The sequence below is a fragment of the Octopus bimaculoides genome, chromosome 10 (assembly GCF_046866305.1).
Source record: "Octopus bimaculoides isolate indiv1 chromosome 10, ASM4686630v1, whole genome shotgun sequence".
In the NCBI taxonomy this organism is placed as follows: domain Eukaryota; kingdom Metazoa; phylum Mollusca; class Cephalopoda; order Octopoda; family Octopodidae; genus Octopus; species Octopus bimaculoides.
In genome coordinates, this window is record NC_142937.1 from 67270012 (window position 1) to 67292511 (window position 22500).

At 36.2% G+C, this 22500-nt stretch overlaps 1 protein-coding gene across 3 annotated transcripts in view; it reads left to right on the forward strand.

Annotated features, from left to right (window-relative positions):
• Nucleotides 1-22500, forward strand: part of LOC106883815 (uncharacterized) — a 1126149-nt gene that overhangs the window by 257307 nt on the left and 846342 nt on the right. For 2 of the 3 annotated variants that reach the window (XM_089358744.1, XM_089358745.1), the window contains one exon: nucleotides 10959-11094. The exons of the other annotated variant lie outside the window; for it this stretch is intronic. In XM_089358744.1, the coding sequence (XP_089214870.1) occupies nucleotides 10959-11094 (136 nt within the window). Of the gene's footprint in view, nucleotides 1-10958; nucleotides 11095-22500 lie in introns of those variants that run through there. 3 annotated transcript variants of the gene reach the window in all.

The following is a 22500-nucleotide window of genomic DNA, read 5'->3' on the forward strand; positions in this document are numbered from 1 at the left end:
CAAATTTCCACATCTATACTCATAGACACATGCTTATGTATGTATGTGCATATATGTATATGTATATATCAATGTTTGGATACACATACACACACACACATGTATACACATATGTAAAAACGTGTTTACAAATATATATGTATGTATTTACGTATGTATCTATGTGTATATATATATATATATATATATATATGTGTGTGTGTGTGTGCGTTTGTGTGTGTGTGTTAATGTATATATATATATAATGACTATGATTATATATTATTTATATTATAACTTATGTTGCATTTAAAGCGACTAAACCTAAATAATTGACCGAAGAAGGATGGGACGATCCACTGCGAGTTGAACACGACAACAATGCTTTCAAGGCTCCGTACGCAACCATTCAACAACATAGCCCTGCCATCAATTTAGGCCAACTTTAACTGGCTGAAATAATTTTAGATGATTTTAGTATAGTATACATATTTATATATATGTTAGTCTAGTATGTATATTTATAAATATATATAATTTTAATCTAGTATATAAATTTATAAATTTGTAAACAAACCCGATGGTTGGAAATTACGGAAAATAGCGACATACATAGGTCCTTTTTAATAATAACTATAATTATATATTATTTACGTAATAATATATTCTCCTTTTAAAGCGACTAAACCTAAACAATTGACCGAAAACGGTGTTCAATTCCCAGCGATTCGCCCCATCATTTTTCGGTCAATTGTTTAGGCTTAGTCGCGTTAAATGGGTCATATATTATTATATACACTTTTACACTACGTGTTTCTGTCATTTCACTGCGGCCATGTGGGTACAGCGCTTTTTTTGTCGAAGAAATCGACTCCAGCACTTATTATTTGTAAGCCTAGTACTTGTGGTATCGGTCACGTATTCCGAACCGCTAAGTTTCGGGGACATAAACATGCAAGCATCGGTTCTCGACCGATGGTGGGGGGACAAACACAGACACAAAGACACATAGACATAAATACACACACACACACACACACACACACACACACACATATATATATATATATATATATATATATATATATATATATATACGATGGGATTCTTTCACTTTCCGTGTACCTAATCCACTCACAAGACTTTGATCGGCTCGAGACTACAGTAGAAGACACCTGCCTAAGGTGCCACGCAGTGGAACTGAACCCGGAACCATGTGGCTGGGAAGCAAGCTTCTTACTACATAACCACACCTGCGCCTATAAATAATATTTAACTATAGTTAATATTAAAAAGGACCAATGTGTGTCTCTAATCTCCGTAATTTACAGCCTTCGGTTTTATTTATAAATACACACACACAGACACACACACACACATATATACATATATATGTGTGTGTGCGTGTGTGTGTGTGTCTGTGTGTGTGTATAAAGCGGTGAGCTGGCAGAACTGTTTGCACACAGGGCAACGTGCTTAGCATTTCGTCAGTCCTTCCGTTCTGAGTTCAAATTACACCGAAGTCCACTTTGCCTTTCATTCTTTCGTGCTCGATAAAATAGGTACCAGTTGAGCACTGCGCTTGATGGAATCAACTTCCTCCGAAATTGCCGGCCTTGCGCCTAAATTTGAAGCCAATATCATATATACATGTATATGTGAGTGTGTATGCGTGTGCGTGTGCGTGCGTGTGTGTGTGTGTGTGTGAGTGTGTATGCATGTACATATGTAACTCTATCGGTGTGAAAATGCATGTTTTATACAGTACTACTAGAAATATCCGGCGTTGCCTGATTTAAGGAAAATAATGATATTTAAAAATGCCTTTTAGATCTCTAACATGAAACATAGACTCCGCAGGTCATGCCTTCTAGTAGCTAAGATACAGGAATACATATTAATACGTATATGCTTAAAGTATACATACGCACCTACTTACATACGTACGTACTACATACATACATAGACGCACACACACACACACATACATACATGCATACACACACACACACATATACGCATAGATACATGCATGCATGTGTGTACATAGATATAGATATATATATATATAGCGATATAAATATATAGATAGATAGATAGATAGATTGAAATAGATAGATAGATAAATTGATTGATTGATAGATAGATAGAGAGATAGATAGATAGACAGACAGGCAGACGGACAGATAAATAGACAGATAGGTATATATATATATATATATATATATATATATATATATATATATATATATATATATACAGATAGATTGACAGTTAGATAGATAGGTTATACTCAAACATTTTATTTTTAGTCCATAGAAATTACGAAGTAATTAAGCAACTCCACGCTCGTAACTTCCATGCATGCGTCTTATATACACAAATATAAGTACATATATACCTATACTCACACACACACACACACATACACACATACACACACACCCACACACACACACACACACGCACATATATATACACGCACAAACACACACATATATATACATTTAGAAATTCTTTTTATCAGAAATCGTCACATCTCTAATGATGTATACAAACGTGTGTGTGTACACACATACATTAGTACATATATACATACACACACACACACACATATATATATATACATTGTACTTTTTAATCCGCAGAAGTTACGAAGTAATTAAGCAACTCAACGCCCTTAAGTTCCATGCATGCGTCTTATATTCACACACATAAATATATATATACATATACACATACACATATATTTACACATATATACCTTTAGAAATTATTTTTTTTGATCAAAAATTGTCACATCTGTAATGATGTATGCATACTTGTGTGTGTACACACATGGTGGTTGTCTACTCCTTAAACAGAGTTTGACCACCTCCTGCACCTACACCTTAGCCCTTTCATGGCGTCTGATGTGGCTTTTTAAACCAGACAGTGTTTTGAAAAAACACCCACACAGATTGCACCTCTGATTTGCACTACCAATACCTGCAAGTAAGTTCTGCTCATTGTGGATCCTAACATGTCTTTTAAGACCCCCATTGGATTTGCAAACCCTCTGGCACACACCACATTCAAACGTGTGCACAGACATATAATCAGAATAGCTGGATGAGGTTTGTTTTCCATGGGTACACACATATATAAGTACATACATGCATGTACACACACATATATTCTTTAGAAATCTTTTTTATTAGAAATCGTCACAGCTGCAATGATGTATACATACGTGTGTGTAAATAGCTGGTTACATAGTTACTATGTCAGAACGCTAGACACAGGAAGTTGACATTGACAAAACGGTTTGAAGAAGTGAATCTTTATTATATTTATAAAGCAATATTATTTATTTTTAATAAAGAAATAAACCAAGACCGTATTATTATTTCCCAGGTCAAATTATTCATATAGCTCAAGTATGGTACAGATTGATCCAGAGGTTTGGCCGTGCATAGAGGACACACACACAGACAACGTATTTTCTATTTTAAGATTACGTCTTATTAAGGCGGCGAACTGGCAGAGACATTAGCACGCCGGATAAAATGCTTAGCGGTATTTCATCTGTCCTTACGTTCTGAGTTCAAATTCCGCCGAGATCAACTTTGCCTTTCATCCTTTCGGGGTCGATAAATTAAGTATCAGTTGCATGCTGGGGTCGATCTAATCGACTGGCCCCCTCCCCAAAAATTTCGGGTCTTGTACCTGGAGTAGAAAAAGAAAAAAAGATTTCGTCTTATTAATTTTTTTTTTCTTTTGAGATACTTCAATTTATGCCGGTGTTCTCTTACAATTATCTGAAAGCGTTCTTTATCTGTTTTCAGTTAAGTGTGCATGTACATACTTATATTTTTTCTATGTGCACATTTCCCTCATAAGATGCTGGTTTCGTGTTTATGTTTGTGTAAAGCTAATCATATTCGTACTGATAAGTTAAATATTTACTATATATGTGTTTAAGAATATGTTTATGGAAGTGTAAACATGAATGTATATGGTGTGTTTTTTATTATACATAAATGCTTATAAGTTTGTGAATGGAGCAATATTTTGCGTTATATATGAGACGTCGAATAGTGCTGCTTCTAATTCAAAGTATGTTTTTATTTCATATCTGTGGTGCTGCGCACAATTGCAGACGGATGTTTCGTTATTTGCACATATACCTCAGATCAGCACTTTGAATCCGTTTCGAGGGTGACTCGAGTCGATGCTGAGGATCTGAAATAACAGCGATGTATTGATATCCACCGTTCTCTTTCACCTCGGGGAAAATTTTTTTGCCCAAACCTGAGATATTCAGTGAATTTGACATTACATATCTTAAAGTGGCTTCCTCGGACAAAATTTCACAACTAACAAGCGTTTAAGCAAAGCACATACATTATGTATGTTACATCAATAATAAATATTATTCGAGAGACAGCTATTGTGTTCCTTCTAATATACTTTCTCCAAATCATTCATGCTAAATTTTCCCATTGTCTTCAATATATGGATCATTTATAGTATTTTAATTTTAGAACTACGTTCCGAGTGACTTGGTACTTACAACATTACTGCAATGATAATTCTATTTAGCGGTGAGACTGTACTGAAAACTAAATTGGTATATTCCTCACCACTGGCTCGCAGACATCTTAACCATTTCTGTATGCGTTGTACTTATTGGCAGCAGACTTCTATGGAAATACATGGTTATAATTCATAATTCCATTTGGCAATATAAGGACGTATTTTAATGTTTTTGTTATTAATATTCTTTATTCCCTCATGTTCTCTGAATCTATCAGCTTTAAGCTGTTCATACTTGTGATTCTTGTGGAATTTGTATTTTATTTGTTAATATTAACAATGTACATAACAGCAATGTATATACTGGTAGTACTCGCATGGGTGGCTTAGAATTTGGCTTTATATCTACCACTAATCCACACACGCACAAACACGTACATTAACAATTACACACACGTATATTTCTCGTTTATTCATTATGATCATCTTCATTGTAGGGTATGACAGGTTTTGTCACAGCCATTTTTGTGTCGTTGATTCAATGCTGACTTATTTGACATTAGACACTTTAATTCTTCTCTTGTTTAATGGTTCTCTTGTTCTCTCATTTCCTCCCCCTCCACCCCTCTCTCTCTCTCTTTCTGTTAATGTGTGAGAGCATATTTCCATATTCCTATTTGACATTAGACACTTTAATTCCTATTTTGACATTCGACACTTATTCCTTATTTGACATGAGACACTTTAATTCTTCTCTCGTTTAATGGTTCTCTCGTTCTCTCATTTCCGCCATCTCTCTTTCCCCCTCTCTCTTTCTCTCTATTGATGTGTGCGAACTTATTTCCATATTCTTATGTGTATGAAGAAAGAGAAAGTGTTTATATCAATCGTGTTCAATTAATAATTCTAAGCTTTCTCTTTCTCTTCCCCTCTCTCCCAGACTTTTTAAATGCATGTGTATATTTCTGCATGCGAATATGCGCGTGTGGGCATGTGTTAGTGTATGTATTGCCTTCAGTGCCAAAATGTACTATCACCAAAACATGCTGAATGCACCAAAGCATCAGGATCCAAACAGCTGTATATAATTCCTACACGTTTCTTTTTCTGACTCTGACTGTCACCTTTCTGGGTGCGATGAAAGATTGCACCTGCGTCCGTAGAATAATGTCCGTAGAATAATGTCCGTAGAATAATGTTCATTTGCTAGATTAGGTTTCATATACATGTGACAAGTTCAACATGGTGTAACCCAGCCATCTTCAACCAATACTACCGAGCATATAAATATTTTTCATTGGCTATGTGAAATATTTACCAGCTATTTTCTCTGTATTGTCTCCGACCCGTAGGAATTCTGTCTTTTCTGTCCATCGATAAATAGTTTTCAGCAACATTTAACCTCTGGCTGGTTTTAGCAGACTCCACACTATGGTAAGTCGCAGTAAAAGATACCTCGATATATTCCTATATTATTTCTAACTGCATGAGTTATTGTTTCTCGCTTGATTTCTCCCACCAGCTTCTCAGAATACGGTGTCAGGCTTTCTCATCTGCATAAAAATTTCCTTATACAATGAATATACACGTTCAATAGAAATAAGAAAATATAATTGGATCAATCAGTTTTACCGTCTAAGTACATCGTTTACTTCGATATAAAGTGGCAAATAAATTTCCCCTCGATATGACATGGGTAAAACTTATACAATTACTCAAAGTATATCATATATGAATAGTAATATTGATATAATATTCATATTAATATCAATATTAATATCAATTTTGCCAATATCAGTGAGATGGATGTCAAAACAAATCTTGTTAGGAAAGTGTAATAGAAATCTGCACGCACCCACGCTCGCGCGCGCACACACAAACACAAACACACATACACATACACACACACCCATACACATCTCGTTCAATTCTCCATCAGGTATGTATTTTGCAACGAATTGAGGTTTCTTTCAAAGACAATATGCGAATTTGACACTGTGTGTGTATGCGTGTATATGTGTATGTATGTGTGTGTTGTTGTTGATGTTCTATGTGTAGTATACAATGTTTTCTAGCTCTACACTTGTCTTATCGTATATAGCTTAGTGATACTGTATATTTCTTTTGGATATAATGACTATGTCTGTCCATTAATTGAGTCTAAAAATCTATCTATCTGTCCATCCATCCATCCATCCGTCCGTCCGTCTGTCTGTCTGTCCGTCCGTCTGTCCGTCCGTCCGTCCGTCCGTCTATCTCTCTCTCTCTCTCTCTCTCTCTCTCTCTCTCTCTCTCTCTATATATATATATATATATATATATATATATATATATATATCTGTCTGTGAATGTTTGTTTTATTTTACGTTCTCTGTCTCATATCCTGCGTTTGTCCGTGTGCTTGCACTCTTGCGTGAGATGTGTATCCGACAATCTGATGAACAATCAAGACGGAACGAAATGCAGCGATATCATCATATGTCAAATATCACACATATGTTGAGTTCTATCAAACAAACAATTGTTAAATTAATCTAAAGATTTTCTAGTTGGCCATTGAAATGAACAATTATTATTTTTTTATACAATACATTCTGTACTGAAGATAATCAAGGTGTGGCAAGGAACAAATTTACAAGAGAAGGAGCTCCTTATGGAACGCATTTCCTGTTAATTTGTTGAATGAAGTAGACATATATTTCCTCCATTTTCTTACACCAGCACTTAAGATTTCCAAGTAGAATCTAAATGTATGGAAATAATAGAGGCTTTTCTGTGTAGCGAGTAAGTATGGCGATATACTTTTGTCATTGAGGTGTCAAATATTCGAGCTTTGATTAGCTTTTCTTCGCTCAATAACGACGGCCAATAACTTCTGAATTTTGCTTTTGAAAATTGATATGTTAGTTGCGGCTTTAATTTGTGTGTTATATGTTAAGTAAGACGTGTTAATTATCCCTAGAAATCAGTGATGTTGTTGGCTGTAGATGACTTCGTTTATTACATCTATACGTTGGTGTGAAAGTTATAATTACTCTGTAATATGCCTGGAAATTTGCATGTTAGTTTTGCATTGTAGTATCTTATTTAGATTATGAATAATTCAGTTATGCCTAGAGATTGGTGACACTCTATGAAATATGCTTACAAGTTGATTAGTTTATATGGAGACAGTTGATATATTGCTCAACAATCGATAACTACGGGTTTCCAGTACCGTCAGTTGGTTAGTTATTCACGGCAGTCTCAAATTTCTGGTTATAACTATGTCTAATATTTATATTAGAATTATTATAGTTGCTTCAAATTAGTTCTTTCTACTTGTGGTTTGGTGTCTTGATTTCCGTTTTGTATTGGTTTGCTATATTCTTGATGTGGAATCATGTTTTGGAACTTATATCGTATATGATGACGGTTATAATGAATATGCACTGGCTATGTTTCACTACAGTTTTATTGCTAATTTATCAATTGATTAATTAGTAGATCGACTGGTAATAAAATTGAAGTAAAACATAACCAGTGCATGTGCTTTTATTGACAGTATGACCGTCCCAAAGTACAACAATGTTTTAGTTTTTTCTATAGTATCAAGTCGTCGGTATACATATAAGTTGTCTGAGTCTAAATATTGTGTTTATAACGTTTCTAACTCGCTGTGGCATTTATATTTTTAGTTTGGTATGTTAACTATCTCGATAACCTGGTGTAGTACTTCTCTTCATAGGCCTCAAATAGATTCCTTTTAGATTTTAGTGAACACAATATACAAAACCTGTATTGTGTGAGGAAAGCCAACGTCAAATCGAAGCTTTTATCGATCAAATTAGTCTTAAGAAATGACATAGATAATATAAACTTACATTCCTTTTATATGCAAAGTTTGCTCTAAAAGAAACTGTTATCTACAAGGTGCATACAATCTTTTCATCTCATCATTATAACCACATGTAGCAACGCAGTTTATTCTCTTCGTTGATATTGTAGACAACACAAATGAAGAAATAACCAGTCCAATTCAGCATAAACAAAAGAATATTTTTGCTGCATTATAAGGAATATAGTCGACGCGTTATGTTCCTTTAAGCAATTTATCGTCTTCTTCAGAGAAATAAAGTTTCAAGTTGGTTTTACTGCTTCAATAACGAAGGATATGAAAAGAAAATAATATACTGTGTTCGACATAGTTTGTTTAGCATTAGTTGTAGACGCTGGCTGCGGTGTATAGGAAGATATTATCTCGTTAATTGCACTTTACTGTTGTTTGGTCATAATAATATTTTCATTGTTTTCTAAAGTTTCGTTTAACTCGTACAAGATAGATTACGATGAATATTATTTCAAGCAAAAAGATATTAAGAAAGAAATATTTAGAAAAAGGAAAAGAAAAAAATGAATACAAATGCGAAAGGAAACCCTTAGAGTAATATAAATGAAGTTGGTCTCATTATGTATTAGTTTAGCAGACTATAATATGCAAGAGCGTATATATTCTATTACAAGCTTGGCTTCAGTTTATCTAAAGGGAATTAGTTCGAAAATCGACAGAAGACAAATCTCTACATTTGGCAACAGGATCAAGTGAAGACGAAGAAAATAAATAATGAGTTTTATAGCAAACTTGAAGAAATTTAACAGCGAAAATATGAGGACGAGAAGCGAAAATTGAGAACACTGTAATAACAGTATAGTGTACATTACTATAGTACAAAGTTTATGCATGTAAGGAACAGCGATTGCTGCAGACTTACAGAGTTCGTCTCCGAATCTAGGAAATATAGTTTTGTTCTAGTGAATTTTAATTTCACAATAGATAAGTCAATGTTTTACATAGTCAGAGGCATGGCGTGTGTTTAAGAGCTCGCCTTGCAAACATCACATCGACTTTCGAATTCTGTCACACTGCGCGGCACATCATCTACTTATAACCTCGGTCCGATGGATGCCTTGTGAGTGAATGAGTGGATTTGGTTGGTAGAAGCTATGTAGAATCCCGTTATATATATGTATATTCTTTTAATTGTTTCAGTCTTTTGACTACTGCCATGCTGGAGCACCGTCTTTAATCGAACAAATAGTCACGAGGACGTATTCTTTGTAAGCCTAATACTTATTCTATCGGTCTCTTTTGCTAACCACTAAGTTACGGAGACGTAAACACACCAGCACCGGCTGTCAAGCGATGGTGGTAGGGACAGACACACACAAACACACACACACACACAACCATATATATATGTATACATATATATATATATATATATATATATATATATATTATAAGATCTGGTAATTAGTCATATATTAATATATTAATTAATATCGATTAATTATCAGGGGGCCAGCACATTTAAAGAATCAAAGAGATTCAGAAATATTATCTGCAATCTCAGGGGATTAAGGTACATTTTAAAAATAACGTCGACCACTAACGTGGACAAATGTGATCTATTTCTAGCGCATTAATTGTCCATGTTAGTGGTCGACGTTATTTTTAATATATATATATATATATATATATATATATAGATATAGATATATATATATAAATATATATACATACGAGGATATGCTGAAAAGTTCCCGACTTTAAGGCTATCGCGGAAGTCTTGGTTGTAGGCCCAACCTTCTGTGTTCCTTTACATATCTTAGAAAAACAGAAGGGCCGCTGCAATAAGTGTGTGTATCTGAGAGGGGAATATGTTGAATAAAATCATAATTAACTGATCCTCCTGTATCTTCTTTTACCCAAAGACAGGAACTTTTCAGCATCTCTTCGTGTGTATACAGACACACACACACACACACACACACACACACAAACACACAAGCGCGTGCGCGTGTCTATGTTTCTCCCTTCTATCGCTTGACAACCGATGTTTGTTTAGATATACATATTAAATATTATAAGCGCCAATATGAAGCTGAAATGATATACCAAATATAATTATTTTATGTACTCGGTTGAGTACATTAGATTTTACGCTCTTCGCATTTCGTAAAACAACGTATTTGTTCAAAAACTCTCATTTCTCACATATATGCGTGCGTGTATGTGTGTATGTGTGTGTGTTCGTGTGTTGTGTTTGTGTGCGTCTAAGTGTTATGTTTTCTCTAGTAAACTTGCTTTAAAACCATTTGACATTTCGATCATACTACTGAAAAAATCACACCTTCCTATCTACCTATCTATTTTCGGTTCGCCTATTTGGCTATTGATCTATTTATCTCGCGATCTCTCTATCTATTTAGTTACCTGCCTGTTTATCCCTCCTCTCTCTCTCTCTTTCTCTTTCTCTCTCTCTCTCTCTTTTGCTATCTAGTACATGCCTGCGTGCCTGTCTGTCTGCCTGCCTGTCTGCCTGTCTGTCTGCCTGTCTGTCAGTCCCTCCTTTTCCCTATCTATCTATCTATCTATCTATCTATCTATCTATCTATATTTTCTTTTTCAATTACTCTAGAGTGGATTTTGAGCCCAACAGTGAAATAGTGAAAGAGGACCAAGTCGACAGTCCCTTTGTCTATTGTATCTGCAGCGCTCTCTTCTTGATGCTATGCATGCTGTTATATAATGGCTACGTTTTGCGTACTAAATCGGTAAGTTTATTGTTTTCTGTTCGGAAGATTACATTTCTATATTTACTCAGATTAATATTGTAGTCCAACAATATATATTTATCATTATCCATATCGATGTTAAATTTGTCTATCAATACCATCACACACAAAACATAAAAGGAATATTGCAAAGAAAATGGTCTGCATTTTGAAAATATGAGTAGTAAAGATCGACCAATTTATTGATCTAAACGGTCGTTGTTTGTTGTATTTTTTTTTAGATTATTTTATGCTTTTTGTTATATTTTATGATGTTTTTAGCCGCCATAATGCCCTACCGTCTACATCTGATATAGATTTACATATAATTTTGATGGGTTACTGTAAAAAAGACAAATAAACAAATAAAAACAAAAGAATGGTTTTGTTTATAACCAGCGGAACAATCTCCTTTATGTGATTGGAAGTTAGCACTGAGTTTCCTAACCACTTTTGTTCCATTTACTCTCTGGGAACGTTTTGTATGGAAATTTATTCCCAATTCTTTTTGTTTATTGAGTTTTAGTTGAAATTTCTGCCATAATAAAACGACCGACAGAGAAGAAATTTAAAATACCGTTTTGAACATTAGTATTTTAAGTTAAAAGAACATTTTTGTTATTATCGTTGTTTCAAGGCGGTAAGCTGGCAGAATTGTTACCACGCTGGACAAAATGCTTAGCGGCATTTCGTCCGTCGCTACGTTCTGAATTCAAATTTCGCCGAGCTCGACTTTGCCTGTCTTCTTTTCGGGATCGATAAATTAAGTACCAGTAAAATACTGGGGTCGATGTGATCGACGGTTTCCCTCCCCTATAGCAGAAAGGATTATTATTATTGTTTCAAGGTGGTGAACTGGCAGAATTGTTACCACGCTGGACAAAATGCTTAGCGGCATTTCGTCCGTCGCTACGTTCTGAATTCAAATTTCGCCGAGCTCGACTTTGCCTGTCTTCTTTTCGGGATCGATAAATTAAGTACCAGTAAAATACTGGGGTCGATGTGATCGACGGTTTCCCTCCCCTATAGCAGAAAGGATTATTATTATTGTTTCAAGGTGGTGAACTGGCAGAATTGTTACCACGCTGGACAAAATGCTTAGCGGCATTTCGTCCGTCGCTACGTTCTGAATTCAAATTTCGCCGAGCTCGACTTTGCCTGTCTTCTTTTCGGGATCGATAAATTAAGTACCAGTAAAATACTGGGGTCGATGTGATCGACGGTTTCCCTCCCCTATAGCAGAAAGGATTATTATTATTGTTTCAAGGTGGTGAACTGGCAGAATTGTTACCACGCTGGACAAAATGCTTAGCGGCATTTCGTCCGTCGCTACGTTCTGAATTCAAATTTCGCCGAGCTCGACTTTGCCTGTCTTCTTTTCGGGATCGATAAATTAAGTACCAGTAAAATACTGGGGTCGATGTGATCGACGGTTTCCCTCCCCTATAGCAGAAAGGATTATTATTATTGTTTCAAGGTGGTGAACTGGCAGAATTGTTACCACGCTGGACAAAATGCTTAGCGGCATTTCGTCCGTCGCTACGTTCTGAATTCAAATTTCGCCGAGCTCGACTTTGCCTGTCTTCTTTTCGGGATCGATAAATTAAGTACCAGTAAAATACTGGGGTCGATGTGATCGACGGTTTCCCTCCCCTATAGCAGAAAGGATTATTATTATTGTTTCAAGGTGGTGAACTGGCAGAATTGTTACCACGCTGGACAAAATGCTTAGCGGCATTTCGTCCGTCGCTACGTTCTGAATTCAAATTTCGCCGAGCTCGACTTTGCCTGTCTTCTTTTCGGGATCGATAAATTAAGTACCAGTAAAATACTGGGGTCGATGTGATCGACGGTTTCCCTCCCCTATAGCAGAAAGGATTATTATTATTGTTTCAAGGTGGTGAACTGGCAGAATTGTTACCACGCTGGACAAAATGCTTAGCGGCATTTCGTCCGTCGCTACGTTCTGAATTCAAATTTCGCCGAGCTCGACTTTGCCTGTCTTCTTTTCGGGATCGATAAATTAAGTACCAGTAAAATACTGGGGTCGATGTGATCGACGGTTTCCCTCCCCTATAGCAGAAAGGATTATTATTATTGTTTCAAGGTGGTGAACTGGCAGAATTGTTACCACGCTGGACAAAATGCCTAGCGGCATTTCGTCCGTCCTTACGTTCTGAGTTCAAATTCCGCCGAGCTACGCTTTGCCTTTCATCCTTTCGGGATCGATAAATTAAGTACCAGTAAAATACTGGGGTCGATGTGATCGACGGTTTCCCTCCCCTATAGCAGAAAGGATTATTATTATTGTTTCAAGGTGGTGAACTGGCAGAATTGTTACCACGCTGGACAAAATGCTTAGCGGCATTTCGTCCGTCGCTACGTTCTGAATTCAAATTTCGCCGAGCTCGACTTTGCCTGTCTTCTTTTCGGGATCGATAAATTAAGTACCAGTAAAATACTGGGGTCGATGTGATCGACGGTTTCCCTCCCCTATAGCAGAAAGGATTATTATTATTGTTTCAAGGTGGTGAACTGGCAGAATTGTTACCACGCTGGACAAAATGCTTAGCGGCATTTCGTCCGTCGCTACGTTCTGAATTCAAATTTCGCCGAGCTCGACTTTGCCTGTCTTCTTTTCGGGATCGATAAATTAAGTACCAGTAAAATACTGGGGTCGATGTGATCGACGGTTTCCCTCCCCTATAGCAGAAAGGATTATTATTATTGTTTCAAGGTGGTGAACTGGCAGAATTGTTACCACGCTGGACAAAATGCTTAGCGGCATTTCGTCCGTCGCTACGTTCTGAATTCAAATTTCGCCGAGCTCGACTTTGCCTGTCTTCTTTTCGGGATCGATAAATTAAGTACCAGTAAAATACTGGGGTCGATGTGATCGACGGTTTCCCTCCCCTATAGCAGAAAGGATTATTATTATTGTTTCAAGGTGGTGAACTGGCAGAATTGTTACCACGCTGGACAAAATGCTTAGCGGCATTTCGTCCGTCGCTACGTTCTGAATTCAAATTTCGCCGAGCTCGACTTTGCCTGTCTTCTTTTCGGGATCGATAAATTAAGTACCAGTAAAATACTGGGGTCGATGTGATCGACGGTTTCCCTCCCCTATAGCAGAAAGGATTATTATTATTGTTTCAAGGTGGTGAACTGGCAGAATTGTTACCACGCTGGACAAAATGCTTAGCGGCATTTCGTCCGTCGCTACGTTCTGAATTCAAATTTCGCCGAGCTCGACTTTGCCTGTCTTCTTTTCGGGATCGATAAATTAAGTACCAGTAAAATACTGGGGTCGATGTGATCGACGGTTTCCCTCCCCTATAGCAGAAAGGATTATTATTATTGTTTCAAGGTGGTGAACTGGCAGAATTGTTACCACGCTGGACAAAATGCCTAGCGGCATTTCGTCCGTCCTTACGTTCTGAGTTCAAATTCCGCCGAGCTACGCTTTGCCTTTCATCCTTTCGGGATCGATAAATTAAGTACCAGTGAATCAGTGGGGTGGATGAAATCGACTAATTCCCTCCCTACAAAATTTCAGGCACTGTGCCTTCAAAAGAAATGTTATTAAAAGCGGCGAGCTGGTAGAAACATTAGCACGCCGGGCAAAAATGTTTAGCGGTATTTCGTCCGGCTTTACGTTCTAAGTTCAAATTCCTCCGAGGTCGACATTGGCTCTCATCCTTACGGGGGTCGATAAATTAAGTACCAGTAATTGACTAGTCTTCTACCCCAAAACCTCAGGTCATATGCCTATGGTAGAAAGGATTATTATTATCAATAATAATTCTTTCAAATATAGGCACATGGCCTGAAGTTTGGGGAGAGACGACAAGTCAAGCCTGAAGATTTTGAGGTATACAATACAGAACGTTAAATCCAAAATAGTAGAATAAAAGAAATATGCCACACATTATGCGTACTTCAAATTCCGTTTTTCAATTTAGACTTTTATCGAACACAAAAATCACCACAGCACGGCTGCAGTCTGAGGACTAAAATAAAGAATAAGGAAAGAAATCCATGAGCAGAAAATTTTCTGCCTGATATTTACCTCTGGAGGCAAATTTTTCAAATTTGTGAACCATTTAAAGAACCATATATTTTCAGCAGCACGAAACTATCTAAATCCTGAGACACATAGCTTACCATTATTAATTATAGAAGTTTATCCAGAATATTTTACGTAAAACATTGTTGTGGGAACTTGGTCAGACCTCACTTTCCCACGGTAGCTCTACGATAACACGCTACAGTATGTAATTATTTATCTCATTTATCAAAGACGTTTTACTTTTACGCAGAAATAAGACTTCGGTAATCATTTAATTCTCGAGATCCAGATAGCACAATAACACCAACATAAATTATAGCTTGTGAACTGTTATAAATAGATACGACTTAAATAAAAAAAAGTCGTGGGGAAGAATATTCAGCTTAGTTTTATTACAATAATTTTAAATACCATTGCCGACCAATTTTTTCGTAAATTGTCTTATAATATTTGTGGTAATATTGATTCCGAATTTTAGCACAAGGCCAGTAATTTTGGGGGGAGAGATAAATCGATTAGAGCGGCCACAATATACAACTGGTGCTTATTTTATCCATCTTGAAAGGATGGTAGCAAAGTCGGACTGCGAACTCAGAACATAAAAACGGACGAAACACCGCTCAACATTTTGCCCAGTGTTCTAACGATTCTGCCAGCTCGCCACCTCAGTTTGTGTAATATTAATTTAGAACCAACTGCTAAGGGGGCGAGCTGGCAGAAGCGTCAGCATTCCGGGCAAAATGCTAAGCATAATTTCGTCCGTCATTGCGTATGCATGCATACATATGAGAACGTAATCACTTATAACTACATTTGTATATACATTTTGGAAGCCTGAAACCAAAAGATCAACAGAATATTCAGCAACAGTTGTCGTATTGTTTATTCATTTACATACTGAAAAAAAGTATTCTACGGATGGACACACACACACACACACACACACACACACACACACACACACACACACACACACACACACACACACAGATAAATATATATATATGTAAAGTTCAGATGGTGAATACGTTATGTATATGCTTTAATAATATTGGTTTAATGTATTAAATCACATTGGAAATGCTGATGCCTTGATGTCAGAACGATATGTTTATTGGTACATTTTCGATGCTAATTAACAGAACATAAATGGCGACATTTCACATTCAAATATACACTTGCCTATCGATAATTCTATGTTCGACTATTCCACATCTCTCGTCTCACACGCCCATTTCACACTTTTGCTTTACTTAACCCTACCTCTGTTGCTCTCTTCCTCTTCCTTTCTTCCGTACTATCCCTTTTTTTTTCACTCGTTTTCTTCTCTCCAGTCTCTCTCTTTGCTTTCTCTCACTATCTCCTAGATTTTTTTCCACTCCCATTCTTACTCCCGGACTATGTGATTTTGTTTTGTTTTAAACATAATCATGGATCGTCAGAAAGAAAACAATGGGGGAAAAAGCAGGTACACACGCACGCCGTATCGTCGATTCACCTGCTAGAAATATCAACTCAACCTCTCTCAAATCAAACCATAACATTTTAAAAATAGACCGACTCATTGCATGTCCTTGTGCTAAAACGCTGTACACACGCACACAAAAATATATATATTATATATTATATACGATAAGAAAGGCACTTACGAATTCATCGGCCAGTGAGTTTCGGCATCTCACCTCAAAGAAATCTATTCCATGTGCGTCACAAATAGTCCCGTATGAAAAAAGTCCCGTGTGGAAGGGATTACGGTTTAACCATCTAACTTAGAGATATCAAATATAAAATATACAAGAATAAGGGCAGGGAATCGTCAATTAATAATAGAATTAACAATTAACAATTTTGCCAAGTAGTTCAGTATGAAAAAACCTTTATCGGTAAAGCCATTTATCATCATAAATATACAGGGATTAGCATTGAGTTGCTTCTCCAACATACTGAAAATTTAGAAATAGCAGTCAAAGAACTACTGATTCTAAACTACAAATTTTTCTCTAAACGGATGGCAATATTTATGGCACACATAGAACAAAAAACCGGAGGGAAAAGCATAAACAAAACAAGTCTTTAGTTAATTGGATACGAATCGTTTCATGGTTAAGCGAAAGAAAATTTCTCTATTCCAATCTTCAGTCCAAATATTCTGATAAATTTGAAAGTGTCTCTAAAAAAATTCACGGTAATTTTTGGCCATGCGACACCAAAAATCAACGATAAGAAAGGCACTTACGAATTCATCGGCCAGTGAGTTTCGGCATCTCACCTCAAAGAAATCTATTCCATGTGCGTCACAAATAGTCCCGTATGAAAAAAAGTCCCGTGTGGAAGGGATTACGGTTTAACCATCTAACTTAGAGATATCAAATATAAAATATACAAGAATAAGTATGTTGGAGAAGTATGTCGCATGGCCAAAAATTACCGTGAATTTTTTTTTAGAGACACTTTCAAATTTATCAGAATATTTGGACTGAAGATTGGAATAGAGAAATTTTCTTTCGCGTAACCATGAAACGATTCGTATCCAATTAACTAAAGACTTGTTTTGTTTATGCTTTTCCTTCCGGTTTTTTGTTCTATGTGTGCCATAAACATCGCCATCCGTTTAGAGAAAAATTTGTAGTTTAGAATCAGTAGTTCTTTGACTGCTATTTCTAAATTTTCAGTATGTTGGAGAAGCAACTCAATGCTAATCCCTGTATATTTATGATGATTATATATATATATATATATATATATATATATATATATATATATATATATATATACTCGATAATATACATATATATTGTTTTGTCTGTTAAAAGAGAGATTCTGGTGCCCTTTTCAGAATACATTGTCATGCTTGTGATACGATACGAAGTTATGCCTTTTCACTTAACTTTCTTTATACAGTGATTTTTATATTTGGAAAAGATATCTAGAAAAAAACCATATCCTGATGGCTAATTAATGCCTATATGTAAAAGTAAACAGATAATTTACATTACTTAACAGAGTGGGATTGTAACTAAATTCTGCATCTTAAAACCAGCCAATATGGCGGATAATTGATGAGAAAACAAGCGTTTCTATCACAAATAACTGTTAATTTACATGAACATTACTTCTACCTTCAAAAGTCTAGACTCATTTCGTAAGATTTTAGTTTTAGAAGAAATGTAAAATTGTGACTCCATGCCCTTAGTGAAACATATATTTATGCCAAATGAAATGTTATAGGTACCATGGACCTTCTACCTCTTGCAGATCAGCAGACGACATAAATTTTCAGCTGTGGTTTTGCTATTGTCTTGTTTTTGTGGTGGTCATACCGATGTTGCTGAAGATATTGCCGCTGCTACTGGTGTTAGTGTTGTTTTTATTGTCATCGGTATTGTTGTTAAAGTAGTTGCTGTTATTGTAGCTTTTACTGTTATTTGTATCTACTGTTGTTCTTGTTTGGTGTTATCATTAGCGGGAAGAGATGTGCTATAATTCATTCAATAAATTAATTTAACTTGGTTATTGATGGTTTAATAAAAACGAACTTAAGAAAATAACACAGAGTGGCTAGTGGCATGTATGTGAACAACATATAAATGCCAGATATCAAAGAATATGAATTCCTGTTTTGTTAAAACTATCTCCACCTTTAGAGAATGTGTCATAAGTCAAGGAAAATGACAGGCTCACTCTCTGGAGATAAGAGGACAGACGTGAAGGTGTGTTTCAATTTTACAAAATTCTTGATTCTCAACATTTCCTCTTCTCAAATGGAGTTGGTCTAAATCACCATCTGAAATTATGATACATCCTCTAGAGGTGGAGATAATTTTAATAAATGAAGAATTAATACTGTATGGTATGTGTTATACCTGTAATTATCAATGTTATTCAAATGCATACCACTGGCCTCTCAGTTATTTCTCTTAGCTCATTTTTGTTCAAATTATGCAAGTCTCAGTCCTTAGGCTCTTATGAAGATAAAGTCGAACAATTGTTGCGCTGATGACTGGTACTGGGCCAAGAACACGTGTCCATGACAGCTCACATATCTCCAGTTAAGAAGCCTGTCATTCTCTTTAATCTTGCGATTATTTCCCCTTTTAAAGTGCAGCTGGTCTTAACTACCACTTGATTATTAATGATAAATCCTCTAATAAATCAATATTTTATGTTGTATGGTGTATAATATGCCTGTATTTGTTTATACTAGACATTGAAACTTCGTATGAAAGAACTATAAAATGAAATTAGAGAGGTGAGATTATGAACAATATATCGTAAAGACGTCTGATAGAGGATGATACTATTCTTGTGACAATCTATTCCTGTACCATCGGTAAAGATTGGGAAAGAGAACACATGACCACACACGTCCAAACTCAAATGCTTATTTTCCTTGACCTAGCAGTGATCAGTCAGGATTTTACGATCGGAATATAAGCTAGAGGTCAGTAGTAACCTTTTGGGAAATATCAAAACACACGCACAGACAAATACATGCACGACGCACACGCACTCACATGCATACATACACATGTACGCACAGAAACAGACACACGTATATACAGACATCTAGACACACACTCACAAATAAAGGCAAACACACGCACATACACACACACAAATACACTTACACAAACATGCAGACCCACATACACAAACACTCACACAAAAAGACACAGATACATATATAAAATAAATAGCAAGCCAATTGTGACATTTATATTATTCTATTCTAAATGTTAGATGCGTGTGTGTGTGTGTGTGTGCGTGTGCGTGCGTGTGCCTGCGTGTGTATTTGATCAAGACATTTTGTCGAGTGAAATCCGTTATATTCTGGTGTAATTCACACATCAGTATTCCGCTGCCTGCAGCAGCTGTTGTTACAACAACAACAACAACAACAAGAACTACTACTACTACTACTACTACTACTACTACTACTACTACTACTACTGCTGCTGCTGCTGCTGCTGCTGCTGTTGCTGCTTACCTCCACTTCCACCATCGACACCAACAGAATATTTCTACGTATGAAAAAACAGCTAAATGCGATATCGAAACTCTCTCTATTAAAACTTAGGACGAATCACTTCAAATGAAAAGTTTCCACTCAATCACTGGTTCAACGGTTAGTTACTGTGATAGGCACAACAAAAATACAAAGTTAATATTGGTTTTTTGAAATGGAAACCCCCAACTTGGACAAAATTCTTATCAGCGTTTCTTCTGGCTTCTTTCGTTCTGAATTCAAATTCTACCGGGGTAACTTGCGCCTTCCATCCTTTCGGGTTCGATAACAGAAGTACCTGTTAATCCCTGAAATGAATGTAATCAGCTTTTCTTTTCCTATCAAAATTGTTGGCCTTGGTAAGAATTAACGAGATTAGTAGTCAAACAGTGATTGTAAGGTCGGCGCTTTTGTAATAATAGTTAGTTATGATGGGAGAGATTGCAATGAAGTTGTACTATAGGTACTGGTAATTCACAACACTAGAGTCCGTCAGATGTAATTGTTGTTCAGATGTAATTTCACACATTTCCTCATCGAACTGATTCATAAGCAACATGTTTGACACGCGACATTACCAATTTATTTTCAGATATATTTAGGATTACATTACTAATTTTTTTCCTCCTTGTTTCAGACACTGTGGGTTCAACTTTGGGAGAAAATTCGGCTGCTATTTCTAGTAGGCTAAGTCATTAAAGAAATACTGTATAGGAATTTCTCTTCGGTTGATCATCAATAGAAGTGTTAGTAGTTGGAGAAGTAATAATATAAATGAGTACATCTTCCACCAACACCAGTGTCAGGAACGGTAACATATCAACCATAAGTTCTTTACAGATGTAACCAAAATTCCGTAACAGGAATAAAGTTGGTAATTGAAATCTTATTTGCTCTGTTTGCAGAAACGATGGTGCAATATCCTTCTAGAGAAAATGACATACAAATCTCCATTATATTTTAATCTATCGTTTTAGATAAAAAAAAAAAAAAAGTCCACTTTGATAAAGATTTAAACACACCATGACTGATAAACAAAATACTGAAGGGCGAAAGTTGGATCACTTTTGACAATATATTTCGACCAACACTATCGTCATCCGTCCTAGGCTGGTTCTTTCTCTCATCGACTTCGGAAGGATGAATAGTGAAGATGAGCTCGGCAAGATATGAACACAGAACGTAAAGAGCCGGAACAAATATTACACGGCTTTATGTTTGCTTCTCGGACATGCTACAGCTCGAACGATCAAATCTATTCGATCAGGTTTAATTTTGGTATCAGAAACATCAAAAACCAGCAACAATTACACCAACAAAATAGCAACAACAATCTCAATAAAAGAAGCAGGCATTTAATTTGGGTTCTGTGTTCTAGGGTCAAATCCCAGTGGAATTGACTTTGATTGTTTTTTTTTATCCGACTAGGAGTCAATATATATTTCCCAGACATGTGCTATAGTTCTCTCTTACAGATATGTGGCATTAGGCCAAAATATGTATTCAATATTGCTATAAGGAATTGAAACAAAAGCAATTGTAAAAGCGATTGCAATTGTGGAAGCAATAACACTAACCGACAACAAAATAGTATTAGCAGTAGCAGTAACACGAGTCCTGATGACTCAATCAATAGGGTTCTACACAACCAGTCGAGCGATTGATGATTTGTAGTATCATGTCACCAGCGTTTTGTTGTATTTGTGGCCGACATTCTTCACTCTCAATGACCACAATGACCTAAATTAAGTAACCACTACAGGAAGTTGTTGTTTACTACTGAATGAAACAACAAATCTCTAATATTATGAAGTCACTTGTGAGATTTTAGTAGATCTGGAGATGGTGAAGTGGTAGAAAAGCGAGACAAAATGAATTGCAATATGTTATCTTTCTTTGCGTTCTGAGTTCAAATTTTGCATAGGTCACCTTAGCTTTTTATTCTTCTCATGTCGATAGAATAAAGTCGCCACTCCCCATGGTAAATTGGCGGAATTACGATCTTTCAGTAAACTCTTTTGCTGTATACATTTCTTGTCCTTTAGTTCTGCGCGACCAGACTGAGTGTCGTGAAAAAATTCAGAAAACAACGAAAAACCACGAAATTCCTATTAAAGTACACGGTGTTTCTGAAGTTAGTCACCAAGGAGAACTCATAGACCTTGTAGAGAAAGGATAGAAGCAAGCTATGAGAAGTGACCCCAGTGTTTTTACCCTTTAACCTACGAACTCTAAACTTCCGATCTCTCATTGAAAACTCCCATTCCCGTTGAATTACCGAAGTTAAGCGGCATCAAACCAATTTGATAGTTAGAGGGATAACTGCTTGGGA